The sequence below is a fragment of the Malania oleifera genome, chromosome 7 (assembly GCF_029873635.1).
Source record: "Malania oleifera isolate guangnan ecotype guangnan chromosome 7, ASM2987363v1, whole genome shotgun sequence".
NCBI lineage: Eukaryota > Viridiplantae > Streptophyta > Magnoliopsida > Santalales > Ximeniaceae > Malania > Malania oleifera.
Window position 1 is genome coordinate 87,630,678 of NC_080423.1, and position 16,240 is coordinate 87,646,917.

General features: G+C 36.8%; 1 protein-coding gene across 3 annotated transcripts in view; it reads right to left on the reverse strand.

Moving 5' to 3' along the window:
* Positions 1–1,740: 1,740 nt before the first annotated feature.
* Positions 1,741–16,240, reverse strand: part of LOC131160433 (uncharacterized) — a 140,861-nt gene continuing 126,361 nt past the window's right edge. For all 3 annotated transcript variants that reach the window (XM_058116113.1, XM_058116112.1, XM_058116111.1), the window contains 7 exons: positions 15,439–15,608; positions 15,232–15,310; positions 4,147–4,402; positions 3,477–3,522; positions 2,938–3,046; positions 2,346–2,408; positions 1,741–2,021 (listed from right to left, as the gene is read on the reverse strand). In XM_058116113.1, coding sequence (XP_057972096.1) covers positions 1,941–2,021; positions 2,346–2,408; positions 2,938–3,046; positions 3,477–3,522; positions 4,147–4,402; positions 15,232–15,310; positions 15,439–15,608 — 804 coding nt within the window. In that variant the 3' untranslated portion in view covers positions 1,741–1,940. The remainder of the gene's footprint in view (positions 2,022–2,345; positions 2,409–2,937; positions 3,047–3,476; positions 3,523–4,146; positions 4,403–15,231; positions 15,311–15,438; positions 15,609–16,240) is intronic.

Below are 16,240 nucleotides of genomic sequence, written 5' to 3' on the forward strand. Positions count from 1 at the left end.
AAAGGAAATATAATTCTAGACTCAATTTGTGTAGCCATATGATTATATTTTTAAAATTTTTGAAGGTAAGAAAAGAAAAAAAAAATGATGCATCTTCATGTTGAGTTCCACCTCATCATTAACAAAGCAATAGAAGTTAGGGATTTCATCCTATAGGTAAGATGCAAATACACTGACTATAGAAAGAGAAGGCATATAAATAATGCTCAATAAGTTATAACTCCTATACTTAAGATATATATAAAAACTTAATCAAACAATTGTTGGCCAACTATAATTCTGTTAAGACGCTATACTTAGAAATTGTCTAGATTTTGTTTAAGAGGTCTGACAATGTTCCCATGGGCCTTGGCAAGCATTTCCAGTGTATGCTAACATAGATTTATTAGAGTTGTTCGATAGTTAGTTATTGACTAAAATTTTCCTACAATATTATTAGTCTAAAAATCTCAATCAGGTTCAACCTTGATACTAAATTTTTACTTATACAACTTCCTTTGATCTCATTTCTCTCAATTTTCATATATGGGTAACCCTTACTTTAATAATGATGAGTTCTTACTACAGATATGAAAGATTATGCATTAGGCTTAAAGGGGGCAAGAAGTAGAAATTTTAAGATCATAAGAGGGTAGAGAAAAAAAAAATGGTTGTTCTTTCACTTTAGGTATATCCATAGTCATCAAAACTACATTAAGAACCAAGGGTCTATGACCATTGGTTAGGTTAATTAATAAAAGAATCAAACACTAGGCTCGAAAAGGCGAGCAAGTGGAAAATTTAAGATCTCAAGAAGGTAAAGGAAATATTGTCATTCTTCACTTTATAAGCGTCTAGTCCCAATCAAAACAACATCTTTTTTCAGTCAATAAAGAGAAACTTTTATTGGTTGGGGATTAACAGGATGCCAAACCAAGGTATAAAAATTCATCCACTTTGTAGAGTGTCATACATCAAGAATTACATTATGCTCATTCACAATTTGCCTATTATGCCATTTGGAAACATTAACAATTCACTACTTTTTTTTTTGCAAATTTGAAAGTAGAAAGATTGAATCTTTGAACGCTTATTTTTTTTCTTTTCAAGCAACCAAAAAATAGTGAGGAAGGAGATTCAAAGACTCACTTCCCCTTGGTGGCTCTAGTGCCTTTTCAAGCTCAAATCTCCCCACATGAAATTTGTAGTAATTCACTAACATCCAATTAAGAACAAAGCCATGTTCCATAGATTTCTTATCCAGGAGTAATGGAGAAGGATGTGGTTGACTGATTCTAAATCAATGATATAAAGAAAACATCTATTTGTTACTATTAGTCCCCCCCTTCCCCTCATTTTTTTTTCAGATTTTTTTATGGTTAGAATTTCGAGCATAGTGGTTGGATAAGATCCCATCTTACACCAGTAAGGAAGGTCCCCTCTGTGTTCTCTTCAATCGAATGAGTTCGCTTTGACCCAACACAAGAACACATGTACAACTCATTATAGCTAAGGACAAGCAATTAGAATGAAGCGCACGAATACTTCCTAGAAGGTCGAAGGTCTAGCTAATCAGTGTATAATGAAATAGTATCTATGACAAATAACAGTTGCCTCTGCCTGCTGGTCTTTAATCAAGTCTTACATCCGGCAACAACCACCTTCCATCAGTTAAGCAAATTGGGCTTAATGCATTGGATCAAAACCCTCTATGGCACAAAATTGTTGCTCTTGAGTTATATCACCCTCAAATACTAGTAATGGGTCATAAAACATACATTTTCATTCTATTGACAACATGATTTGCATGTGTTAACCCTTTGTACAATGCAAGAGCCAACTTTCCAAACATTATTTATACAAAACTTTAGTCTCTCTCCCTCTCTCATACACACATTTGAGAACAATGTACAAGCCACAGTTCTTTTAAGAATACAACAAACATATATTTTTTACGACTATCAGATACATCTTTCTCTTGCCAAATCAAGCAGCATCCGAAAGAATTGGTGTGGATACAATGGAGGCTGCTCTCCTAGTGCCTGTGAAACAAAGACCAAGCTTAGCAAATATAGAGTTGCAAACCAGGATATGCAAGCATTTGATGTCCCAACAGAATCATTTGTGCCTTTATATAGGATTTGAACTAGTTTATTAGCCCATGGAATTTCTTAAAGGGTATATTGTTTGAATCCCATGATAACCATATTTCTACTTCCACTACATCTTTATTCTCCATGTACATAGATGAATTTGTGTTTCTCAGCGACATACAAAATAAATGGGCCAATTTCGAGTTACATTGGGTCACCGAATAAATTTAGAAGTGCATGCTATGTTTTGAAGATAAGAAATCTCATCACTACCTGATGAATCAAGACTGTAGAAGGTGTCAATCCAGGCACAGTGTTAACCTCTATAACCAGCACCTACATAAAATCAAATCAACCACAACGTACCAAGAGGTCAGTTCCCACAAAATTTACCTCCAAATAAAACAATTGCCTTAAAAAAAAAAAAAAAAAAAAAAAAACACCACTTATTTAAGGATCAAGAGAGACTATTTTAATTATATGTTTGGTACATAGGAATGGAAAATGGAATTTGTCACTCTATCTCTAGATGTCTTCATTCAACTTTTTACTCCATTTCATTCCCCACCCATTTTGTTTTGCAAACATGATAAAATACATAATATGGCTTCTAGGGCACACATTATGTATATGAAACATATAATTTTATAAATCCAAGAATGCTGCATGTGTCCAACGCTACTCTTGCGAAATTTGGGAAAATAAGTTGGATTGTTTAGTATTGCCAAGAATAATTTCATACCAACAAGCTACTTAAATACTAATTTCACTAACTTCATAGAAAAAAGGGGGGTGGGGCAGCTGTGTGCAATCGAGTTAATAAAAAAGGAGCGCAATGTGTTCTACAGAAACAAGAGATCAGCACCTCTCCACTGTCGACGTTAACAAACGCATCAATACGTGACAATCCTTCTAATTGCAGAGTGTTTGCTATTAGTTCTATACGCTGTTTACAGATCTCCAAGGTCTCATTGCTGATTTAAGAAAGAAAGAAACATTTGAGAAGCAGACAAGAGCGAGACAGCATAGAAACAAGCATTTACACAATAATGAGGATTTAATGAAATTTTCGTTATAAACAGATCTACCTTCAATCTGAATACAAAAGTGAGAAAAAGACAGCCATCCAAAATTTTACTCCAAGATAGCACTTATATAAGAGCTACATTGACAAATGATTAAATAAAATTCATTTGATTCAGCCTCAATACACCATACTAGCAACATCAGCACCACAAAATCACCCTTTGCTAAACACAGACCAAGGATTTTTAACCTTACCCAGCTACAGATGCCTATAAAAAGACCAAAGAAAAAAGAAAGCCCAAGAAGACTAATCATTTATAACAGGAACTGCTCATCAAACTAGGACTTCATATTTTATAGTGTTGGTTCTTGACAAACCTAATTATTGATGACGGGGGTGGGGTCAGATTGATGCCAGTCCCACCTGTCAAGAAAATAGAATCAACATTAGGATATAAAATGTTCTTTCCCAGAAAAGAATTGGAAATATAATTTTCAACAGACTTTACAATTCAGAAAACAAAAACTAGTTAAATTTGAATATTATACAATGAAACAACAGGCGCTGACTAGAAAATTTCATATCATATTTCATTACTTCACATTGTTCTTTTTTTCTTTTGCTGGGGGATTTGGGGTGCCCCAGGGGAAAGGGGGATTGAAAGGGATAAGTTCTTAGCAGTAAAATAATAGGGATGAGAAAACTTGTAAGATGTCTTTCCTAAAATGTCAAAATAAGTTTCTGAAGAGTAAGAGAAGTGATCTTGGAAGGGTCAATAGCACTTAAATGCAAGTTATGAACAAATAATAATTATGAATGGGGATGGGCATGTGGCATCCTATGCACAATTCCATTCAATTTTTGTGGTCTTCTTTCTTTCTATTTCCATCTGTTCACACAGACAAAAATCCTCAAGCCAATAATGATAGGACACCACCATCATTAGTTTTCACATTGAGAGCATGCATTGACTAGAATTAAACAGAACCCTGAACAAGATTCCTTGATGATCTGTGCGCCAATAAACAACAGCAAGTGAAGACATACCTTGGAATTTCTCCTCAAGGGATAAAATATCACCATTTTCTTTTACAGTAACACTAGGGCTCAAGGAGTGCATTGATCCACGCTTTCCCACGACACCAACAGTTACTTCTACCCATCTACTATGCCCTTCCCACATAAGGTGACATGCATTTTCATTTGTAGATTTGGCTGAGACAACTATTTCATCAGTCTCAATAAAAGGTTCAAATATTAGAAGATCTGGAGGAGGGTTCGGCATCTCAATAGCTCCATGTGCCTGTATGTAATTTTAAAAAAGCATATTATAGATTATTTAACTATAAAAATTTGAAGATGTATCTATTACTGCATAAATTATTATTTAAGTGGGTCCATAAATTTACACATTTTCTCATAATAAAAACACAAAAAATAGCACTTACATGTATCAGTATAAAATCTAACATGATATAAGACAATAAAAAAAAAGTAAATTAATGAAATGTTGGATAGCGGGACAACAGGACAATGGGAACTAGATGGCCTTGAAGTCATTAAATATCTAAATTTGGTTTGCACCACAACATCTCACCATCTGCCAAACACGTCGAAAACAGGTTCTGAGCCCAAATTAACAATTCCAGCAGGAACTGCCCCAAATTAAATAATATGTGATGACCTCACCAATGATGCACAAAACATCAGCAACATGGTCATGACCAAACTGGTTGCTAGAACAATAACCTTTGTTGTGGGCGAAGAGACCCATCAGTCAAGGAGTGATGGAGGCTCTGAAGGAGTCTTTAAGCAGCCATGACTTTGATACCAATTGGGCACTTAGTGTAGGATTGATAATAAGAAATAATAAAACAAGAATAGAACAAGAAACACACTGAGATATATTTTATTAATTGAACAAACTGAATAGAAGACGAGAGGGGAAGGTATTACAAGAGACCCTTTGAAGACTCCTTATATAGAATGGAGAAAAGGAATATGCTAGCATATTCCGTTACAATACATGTGACTAAGGCTACTTTTCTAAAGGTATTTTTTAAAAGCTAAAGCTGACAATACAATACAAATGACATAAAGTTGAGGTAGACAAGACAGAAGCATTCATAACATGTGATCAAGACGAAAGAGAACAAAGAGCTAAGCTAGTGCTATCGTGACATCTTATAGATCATATCTTGCCTTGTATTCCTCTGCAGGATAGAAGATCATGACTTCAAGGTTGTCTATAGTTCCATTATTGCTGGTTTGGTCCACATAATATAGCGTCAACCTGTTTGTTATATAGGTTTTATAGAAGTTGGAGAACAAGACTGCATAATGGGTGGCTTTGGCTCTTCCATCATCTTGGTAATACATTGGGTTGAACAAGTCTTGTGGTAGCTCTTCTGGATCAATATTATTAAAATAACACATACTCTTTCTCGTTTCAACCCAGTGGGAAGCTGATAGGTGAGGATCTGGAAATGGATTTTCTTTGAAACTTATTATCCTTTCACATATGGGGAAGATGTTGATGTATCTCTTCCCTCCTTGAGTTTGGACTTTGTCCTTGAGATGGAAAGTGACCAGTAAATATGGAAATCCTATCATGAAATCAAGCCAATTCACCCACTCTTCCTCAGTTCTAAAAAATAGAAACCAATCTTTTAGATAGTTGTACTGTTGGGGCCTTTGCCTTCTGTTTGGGATGAAAGTATATGTCTATGGCTTGTGCAGGACCATAGCAATACAGTATGATCTAGCAAGATACCAAAGGAGAAGGAAGGCCTCTTTAGGGAAATTAATATTGGATAAGGTGGGTACCCAAAGACTATTGAGTTAGGGATAAAGGGGGTGCTAGTCAAGATACTTAAGTGGGGTGTCAACCAGGCCATAGTTAGAAAGAACAATGGAATGGGGCCCTTGTATCACTTTGGTGTTTCCCTTATCAATGGTATGACAAAGAATGTTGTCCTGGATATCATTGGGGACACTTGAGATTCATTTTGGGAAACTGGATGAGCTTGACGAAGATGAAGATGCCATGAAGAAAAGAACTTGGAGGTTGGTCCCGAAAGGAAGTCACTAAGGATGTTGTGTTTTCCTTTGACGTGCTTCACCTCAAATTCATATTGTAAGAACCCTTAGCCCATCTAAGAAGTTGGCCTTGCGAGAAATCTTTTTTTTGAATTGTAACATCTTTGGAAAAATGACATCCATTTCTACTGTAAAAGTATGTCTGATTAGATGGAACTCAAATTTTTCAATCCCCCTTTTTACTCCCAAGATCTCTTTGAACGTGGAGTGATAATGCATTTTAGATTCTTTGAATGCTCCACTCTTGTATCCATATACGTACCTAGCCCCATCTTCTTTTTCTTCAGCTAAAGCTACACCGCAGTATTTGTCACTTGCATCAGTTTGCAAGATTTTTTTTCACTTTTCAAGAATCTAGAGAGGTGGCAATTGGATAGCTATACCTTTAAGCGACCTTATCACTTCAGTGTGTCTGGATTCCCATAGGGGCACATCTTTCTTTTTCAATAGCTGATGCAGTGGCGCCTTATTGACTACCAGCGTTGGAATAGTCTACCATGTAATTGACAACACCAAGAAATTGTTGCAGTTGCTTTGTCGTCATCTGAGTGTCTAGAAAAGTGCTCAACTATGTTGCAATGTGTGGTTGTAGTTCATACTTGACTTACTTCATCCCAAAGAAATTAGTTGCTCCAACACCAATTATCATCTTCTTTTCTAACAGCATAATTACATAATATACAACAATCTCCATGAATTGATTTAGGAGCTTAGCATGGGATGTTGTATCCTTTGAAAACAGCAGAATATCATCAACGTTGATCAGAACATGATGGAGAATAGGTTGGAAGATCTTAATCATTGCCCCTTGGAAGATGGATGGGGCCACCTTAAGCCCAAATGGCAATGCAATCCATTGGTAGTGGAAACTGGGTATGCAAAAAGCCGTCTTGGGTCTATCATCTGGATGGATGCCCAATTGCCAAGAGTCTGCTTTCAAGTAAAATTTTGAGAAGGCCTTTGATAATTGTGAGAATAAGCTAACCCGGTTTGGTAATGAGTCATTAGGAAGAAAATGGTTGATGGGCCGATAATTTATGACGAGTATAAGTTTTCCCCGAGCTTGTTTAACCCTCTCGTTTACATTGAAAGCCTCGCAAGCCCATTGTAAATTTTTTGGCTCGATAAGTCCTTCTTGCAGTTGGGTTAGCTCATTATGGGTTAAAGAATAGTGTTTTGGATTCATTCCCTTATGGCTTGCCTTTGTCGGGTTGATATCTTCATTCTTCTTAAAGGGAAGGCTAACAAAGAAATCTGTATTCTTCCAAAATGGATTTGAACATTTCTTTAAAAATTCACTGTGGCTATCCGCATAGTTTCCTTGGATTAACAGGGCTTAATATTTTCCAAGGACTGGATGATTTGAAAGAGATTAGGGTTCCTAGTCCATTGCAACAGATATGACTTGAACTTTAATCCTTGTTTTGTCCACTGGACCTTATTTAAGTGCTAGATAATGTCGAACCCAATGAATAGATCTTTGTTTGGAAGGTTTGACCCAAATAATTTAGCCTTGATTAAGCATTTTTAATGAAGCTTAATATTAATTGGTATAGTATTTAATTTGACCTAAGAATGTTCTCCATTTTCCGCTTTGAAACCTTGATTACATGGCTTCGATTGATCTTTCAGAAGAATGCTTGGCTTCAGGAAGCTACATGCTGCTCTTGTGTCAAAGAATGCAATAACTTTGATTGGCATTGAGTACTTATCAGCTAATACCCAAACTGGAGTAGAGGGTGAAATAGTCTCCTTTCTTGAACTGTGTTGACAATGATTCTTGGATAGAGCAGAGGTTGTAAACCTCTTCCTTTGTGGATGCCATTGGGTAGCATTCATTATTAATGGGTTGGATATGGGAACATTCCAGATTAGGATCAACCTAATAAAGGGAACCGGATGCCAAAATTTCTTACAGCCATAGGAGGCTGAGGAGCTCAGGCCTTTACTATTACAATAGACCTCCATAAAAAGGAAAAACAGCTGCTCAAAACTGAATAATGGCAGCATCTTTGAAACTCTCATATCACCAACAAATATGGTGCACTTTCATGAACTTACATGACATTCACCAGGCTATAGAGAAGGAATACCAAACTTTGCTATGTGATGGTAATGTTTTGTTTGAATAGCATCATTTTACAGGAAGCAATAGAATACCACTACTTAAAGGAACTTCCACAAGTTGAGTGGGCCAAAACTTCAGAGAGAGAGAGAGAGAGAGAGAATCTAATGTGGGAAGCTTGTTAAGGTTTGTTTTGCATAGGAAGGCTTTAAGATGATTATACGCGCAGAGAGAGTGTCACTGGAAAGAAGACAAGATTATACAAGAAATATAGAGAAATAAAAAAAAGGAAAGCAACATTGCCTAAGGAAACCCAATTACTTCCAATAAGAGTAAGTCATGAGCTCAGTTTCTGCCCATTCAAAAATCACTATAGCCCACATGAGGGTTATTACAACGATACATACAGGTTTCTACTTTGCTTGGACCAAAAGCTAGTTGATATTATATCCTAATAATAAAGAACCCCAGACAATAAATACAATTAATCTCAACATAGATTAGAATCCAAAAAAAAGGCTCAAAAGACAAAATACATGTTCTGGTTCACTGCCACAATATTGTGATCAGTATCAAACTATATTAATGGGAACTTACAGCAGAGAATAACCCAACAGTAATTACTCTAAAATACTCCACTAATTATCTAGAAATTATAAACCTACATTAATAACCCAAAATTTTGTAGACTAGTGATATCTTTGATATAAAAAATTCATTCTGCCCTTATTTTGGACTCTTGGAGAGAATTCTATGTAACAGTTTTCTAGTGGTGAAGCATGACATCCTCCTGTAGGGCTGTGCAAAGGGAGGTTCAAACCGATCTAACCATCCAAACAAGTTCTGAAATTAAAATGGTATGGTTTGGTTCAAGTTTTTGGAACCAAATTCAATTCAATTTGGTTTCAATTTTACAACAATAACAACAACAACAACAAGCCTTAAGTCCTACTAGGTGGGGTTGGCTACATGGATCATTTTCCACCAATTCACCCGATCCTGAGCATTTTCTTCTATTAAATTAAGGGCTATTAAATCCTTCCTCACAACCTCATTCCAAGTTATTTTAGGCCTACCCCTGCCCCTTCTCATTCCAGAAATCATAACTAACTCAGCCCTCTTCATAGGTGCTCTAATAGGCTTGCGTTTCAAATGCTCAAACCATCTAAGTTGCCCCTCCCTTATCTTATTTTCAATCAGTGTTATGCCTAAATTATTGTATATATGTTCATTTCTTACTTTATCTTTTAATGTTAAACCACTCACCCACCTTAACATACACGTCTCAACAATTTTCATTTTTTGTACAGGTTGTTTCTTAGCTACCCAACATTTTGAACCAATGAACCCTAAAGCATAGTTGGCCTTATAGTCGTCTTATCTTTCCTTTTAATTTTAAGGGTATTCTACGATCACACAATACATTTGACGCACTCCATTTTACCAAACATATCTTAATTCAATGTACTACATCTTCTTTAATTTCCCCTTCACCTTGCATAATAGATCCAAGATATCTAAATCTATCAGTGCTATTAATCTCTTGATTATCCAATTTAATCTCTTGAGGAGTGCTGTGTGATCATAGAACACCCTTAAAATTACAAGGAAAGTTTTATAGGACATTTACGGCCAAAGATGTTATATGGATCAAAACCTTGGGCAACTAAGAAACAACATATCCAAAAAGTAGAAGTCACAGAAATGTGACCGCTAAGGTGGACGAGTGGTATAACTTTAAAGAATAAACTAAGGAATGAATATTTGCAATAAGTTAGGCATCGCACCAGTTGAAGATAAGATAAGAGAGGGGCGAGTTAGATGGTTTAAGCATTTGAAAAGTAGGCAAAGTAGTGCTCCAATAAGGAGGAACGAGTTAGTTATTTTTAATGGTAGTGGAAGGGGTACAGGTACACCCAAAATAACTTGGACTGAGGTACTGAGAAAGGATCTAATAGCTCTTAGTTAGCCAAGGACCTTGATAGTGTGAATTGGCAGAAAAGGATTCATATAGCCAATCCCACCTAGTGGAACTTAAGGCTTGTTGTTTCTATTTGATGAATAATCCCTTTGGCCAAGCAAAAAGATTGAAGCTCATTTGGAACAAATTCAAGTGTGCTATTAGATTAAAAACTTTGAATACTAAAGCCAATCTGTGTTTTTATTTTTTGGTAGAATTGAGTAAATATATTCAAAAATTTAGACAAATCGTTTAACAAATGGATATAAGCCATACATGAAAAATCATCCATAAAGGACACAAAATAATGATGACTAGTCAAATTCTTGACTTCACACGTACCCCAAATATCTAAATGAATAAAAGAAAAACAATGATTTACTAAGAGATTCAACTATATATGGAAAATATGTCCTAATATGCTTTCTAAACTAACACGTAGAACACTCAAAATGAGAAACATATTTGAACAAAGAAAAAATTTGTAGTTTTTGAAGGGATGGATGAACCAAAAGAGTGTGCCACTAATTAAAAGAAACACAGTGAGTAGAAATTATGGAAGATGTATGACAAGAATTGGACCCATCATGACCACCATCAAAATAGTATAGGTCATCCTTCTCAAGCCCTTCTCCAATCCTCTTTTTAGTCTACAGATCCCAAATAACATAATAAGATGGGAAGAAGGTCATAGAACACTTATGAGACTTAAGCACATATTACATATGAAAGAGGAATTGAAGGAATTGAAAGAATATTGCTAGAACTAGAAACCGGTGTAACCAAACCATCGGCAAGAGTAACCTTCGCCTACATAGTATTAGGGTTCAAGGACTTGAACAATTAGGACTACCTGTCTTATGGGATAAGGCACGAGAATATATAACCCAAGGTGAGGAGGATGAATAGGCAAAAAGCCCAGCTGTACTTGAATGGGCCACACTAGCACTAGATGTAACATATTGAGTTTGCAGTTGCTGAACCATCCAAAATAGATTGCTAAACTCCTCTCAAGACACGGTGGGTGATGCACTCAACTCTCTAGTGGAGTGGCTAGCTGTATTTCAAGTGTCAATAGTAGAGTCACCCTTCGCAAGATAATTATTGGCACAAGGAGATCTCAACAACAATCAATGGAATGATTTTCCTTGCTGTAATGTGTGCAAATGTGAGGATTGCCATGATGAACTCCTCATCCTAATATGCAACCACTGCGACGGCCACAATCTGAACCTCCTCCTAGTCCTCCAAAACTGCCCCAACTACTGTTGGCAATATCCATGGCTGAATTATCCTGAGAAGGAGCTTGAGAAGACATTAGGCAGCACACACTAGCACAAAACAGCACATTCAACACAAGGACTTCAAAAAATCAAAACTTACAAGACTTCAGACCTTTCAAATCCAGAACTTCAAGCGGCTGTTATGACTACAGAACAGAGCTTCCAACATCCTAGGAGGAATTATTCAACCACCAAGAACAGGGCAGACCACAGAGCAGCAGCTCCAGGCATTATGGCTGGAAACAACTGGAAATGATTATAGATAAGGACAGGAAATAAGTATTTGAACACAAATCAAAACTAACCAGCAATTGGTACAAGATTGCAAGCAATCAATCATGAACACACAAGCGTGTCTTAAGTTCAAAGACTTCAATATGACTTTGCGTCTTGCCTCTTCACGCCTCACTTCAGCAAACACTTCTCGAGTGGATGGTAGAGGTCGGCGGCTGAGAATCCTTCTTCATACATCATCTAAATCTCGATTAAGGCCTGCAAGGAACTCAAAAACTCTCTCCTTTTCTAATCTCTTCTTGAACAACGCACTGTCCTCAGCACAGCGCCATTCTTCTTCGCTGCCATAGTGCCAGCATCTCCATGTAATAGTCTGTCACCTCCCTCTCGCCTTGTTTCATCTGCCATAGGCGTGTCTTAAGTTCAAAGACTTGGGAAGCATTCTCCTTGTCAGACTAGGTTTCTTATACTGCATCCCACATCTCTTTTGCTGTGGGCAGGAACATATATTTTTCCCAATAGTTGGCTTCATGGAGTTGATAAGCCACGAGGTAATCAAGGAATTCTCCAATCTCCATTGCTGGAGTGCCACAGCATTCATTGAATCCGGTTTCTTTGAGTCGCCGGTAGGATACCCGGGCTTTCCTCTTCCGTCGACTGTGAGTTTCATGGACTGGGCCCATTCTCGGAAATTCTTCCCGTTGATCATAGACGTTGATCATATCCAACTTGCCAATGAAATCCATGAAGCCGAGGTAGTCCCTTGGTGAATGTGTCTGCAATCTGCTCCTTAGTAGGGACATATGTCATGCAAATAGTTCCTTCTTCCACCTTTTCTTTAATGAAGTGTCTGTCAACTTCCACATGTTTGGTTCTGTCATGCTGAACAGGGTTGAGAGAGATACTGATATCTGCCTTATTATCACAATACAGCTTGGTAGGTAACTCTGACTCAGCATGTAGTTCTTCCAATAGCCTCCGCAACCATAATCCTTCACATATTCCCTGAGCAACAGCTCTGAATTCTGCCTCCGCACTGCTCCTTGCTACAACATTTTGTTTCTTGCTTCTCCAAAAGAAGCAAACCAGGAAGCAGCCTTCAAGATCCTAACATATCTAAAGGGATCTCCAGGGAAAGGCTAATTGTTCAAGCGAAGTGAACAAAAGGAAGTGACAATATTCACTGATGCTGATTGGGCTGGCTCTACAGAGGATAGAAGATCAACAACTGGATACTGCACCTTTGTATGGGGAAACCTGGTCACTTGGAGAAGCAAGAAACAAAATGTTGCAGCAAGGAGCAGTGCAGAAGCAGAATTCAGAGCTGTTGCTCAGGGAATATGTGAAGGATTATGGTTGTGGAGGCTATTGGAAGAACTACATGCTGAGTTAGAGTTACTATCAGTATCTCTCTCAACCCTGTCCAGCATGACAGAACCAAACACGTGGAAGTTGACAGACACTTCATTAAGGAAAAGGTGGAAGAAGGAACTATTTGCATGACATATGTCCCTACTAAGGAGCAGATTGCAGACACATTCACCAAGGGACTACCTCGGAAACTCTTTGAGGATTTCATTGGCAAGTTGGATATGATCAACATCTATGATCCAACTTGAGGAGTGTAGAAATCCCTACAGTGTGAACGACGGCTACGGTCGGTGAATAACAACCAGCAGTGTGAACAATGTCCACAGTTGGTGAATGACAACCACCTACCATGGTAGGTGAGCCACCACCACCTACCATGGTGGGTGAGCCACCACCACCTACCATGAGATCTTGCCACAAGCCAGAGGCTATAAATTGAGACCCCCCACCAAAGCTAAACTACACATCTCAACTGCAAGTTGTCCTCTTCTGTTTTTCCATATTTTATTCTCTATGTACATATTAAATAAGGATTTGAGTAAGTAAAGAATACACAATTGAATATCCAATTGATTCATTCTCGTTCTCTACATTATGAAATGTATAATATAACACCAAACTCAACCTATCTCCAAGAACCTTGGCAATAATCTTGTACACATTAGTTCCTAAGTTAATAGGACAAAAATCCAGCACCTTGTTCTTAGACATCATAGGGATAACTGCAGAATTAATACTCTTCTCAAGAACCCCAACCCCACAAAACTCATTAAAAATCTTCAGTGAATCCACCATCACCAAATCCCATCCATCCAGAGAAATGTCATCTTAACAGAGCATAACACTGATTAACTAGAAACCTACTAATATTAATGACATAATTATAATCAAACTAATAACTAACATCCACATGAAATATCACCATTCCAACATGAAGAACAATCCAAGTAATCATAAAATTACCCATTCTTTTAACATGCTATGCTTTAGAAACACAAATTAACTTGAACAATGAAAACAGTTTTTGTTTTCCATATATTAATTTTCCAAATAACTAAAAGTATGCCACAATTTTTTCACGTTTTTGTAGTCATACAAGATTATATGCAGAAATTTTAGGAAAACATCCCTTTTCACCACTAAAGAGGTCCTAAACATTCCTGAAAAACACAAAATTCTCAGTTACCCCATTAACTGCTGTTATATGCAATTACTTGAATAATTACAAAGTGGATAATTTCCTTCCCTTATCTCCATAATGTTCAACTACTTAAGATTCTTCAGTTAACAACAACAATTAACACCCTCAGCTGCTGATTATTATTAGATAAGAAAAAGTACAATGATACCATTTTATAGATACCGCAATTTACAATTTGCTGCAATCTTGAAATTATCCCGATATTGGACTAACATTCAAGTAATCATTAATCAATTATCAATCCTATCATAGTTGCCCTTTTGCAGGAGGTTGGAGCCACCACATGCACACCTGGTATTGAGGATATGTGATAGGATATCCAACTATTCCTGGACCTGGCATGTTATACAAATCTTTCGCACAGTCGGCTCAAAACAGGATCCTTTAAAGGATCCTGTACAATCTTGACCTCTCCTTAGGGTGCTCAAATATCCACCACATGTCATTTTGCAACAAGTGTCTCTAGAATCCTGACTATAGCCATCCAATTGAGTCGATGGCTGTGTCATGACTTTTCTCCTTTTTGAGGTCTTTCAACAGCTGTGCTAGCCAATCCCCCCCTCTTTCTCTCCCTCCAACAAGCCTTTGAAGTCCCCTTAGTAACCATAACTCCCTTTATATGCATGCAACATCAACACTCCTTCCCAAGTCAAGAACCCCCCATACATTCATCAAATTTGAACTATTAAACCTAATGCAGAAGCACCGGCTTCAACAATGGTAGTTATCATGGTACAACTATTGGTTACCAATAGAAGATAAATCCACTGAATATTATATTTTAGAACAATCATAAATAAAAGAAATTTCAAAAATGAAATTATATGAAGGAATTTAATTGCATAAAACAGATAGGTACTTCAATCAAATAAAAACAAATTAATTGACATTTAATCTCATAAACAAAACCATTGAATACCTTTGAAAAACTATTAGAAGGAATTTGTAAAACGCACTCCTCCAATGCTTTTGCATACACTGAAAGGTCCTCTGCACAGCTGCATAAGCATAAAAATTTTAAACATATGATTGAAAATAAGATCGGGCTTTAGCATATATGGGCATGTTAATATTCCATCCATTCAATGACATAGAATGATGGCGATAAACACACATATACACCTACCATAACCTTGCAACCCCAGTTGAGCACCCATCTCTTGCTGGTTTAACACACAATGTTTTACAATGAAGATTTGAGGTCAAATCATGCCAAATATCCAGCAGTGGGATGTTTAGTAGATCCTCTTTTCTCCGAACATCCTTGTTTATGGTAAGAACTCCCAAGTTCGCAAGCTGCCCATGTTCAGAAATCACAATACTTGCTACGGCGAAAGAGACACAAATCAGATGAACAAACACAGATTCCAAAAAAGCTATAAGCCTACAACTACAGATTTACATAATATATTGTCAGAAGAGGTACAGCATAGCTTTATCGGTACCAAATAGAAATATATGGCAACAATTCGCAGAAAAAATGCAAGTGTTTTCTAGACTATCCTGCTGTTTTTCTTTCCACTAACTCTTCATATTGGGCAATGTAAATGATGTAGCTGTTAATGAAATAAACAGGCTAGAATAGGATTTACGTTGCTTTTAGAACATGAAAGTAAATAATAGAATAATTCATTCACAAGAATGTTGATTATTCACAACAGCGTTGATTAAAATAGAACTCAAGTGTTAATTTGTTAAAAGCATGGTCTTAAACTTCCACAAAATTGTCAAAATTTCCAGTTTTCGTCACCCCCGAAATCGAAACAGCAATCATGGTCTTAAATTTCCATGAAATTTTCGAAATTTACGTTGAAATTTCCGATTTCCGTCACCCTCAAAATCAAAAAATGGAAATCGAATTTTGTCTTGCATTATTTCCATCGAAATCTCAACAAATCATACCAAAATTTATTGAAATCTCGAAATTT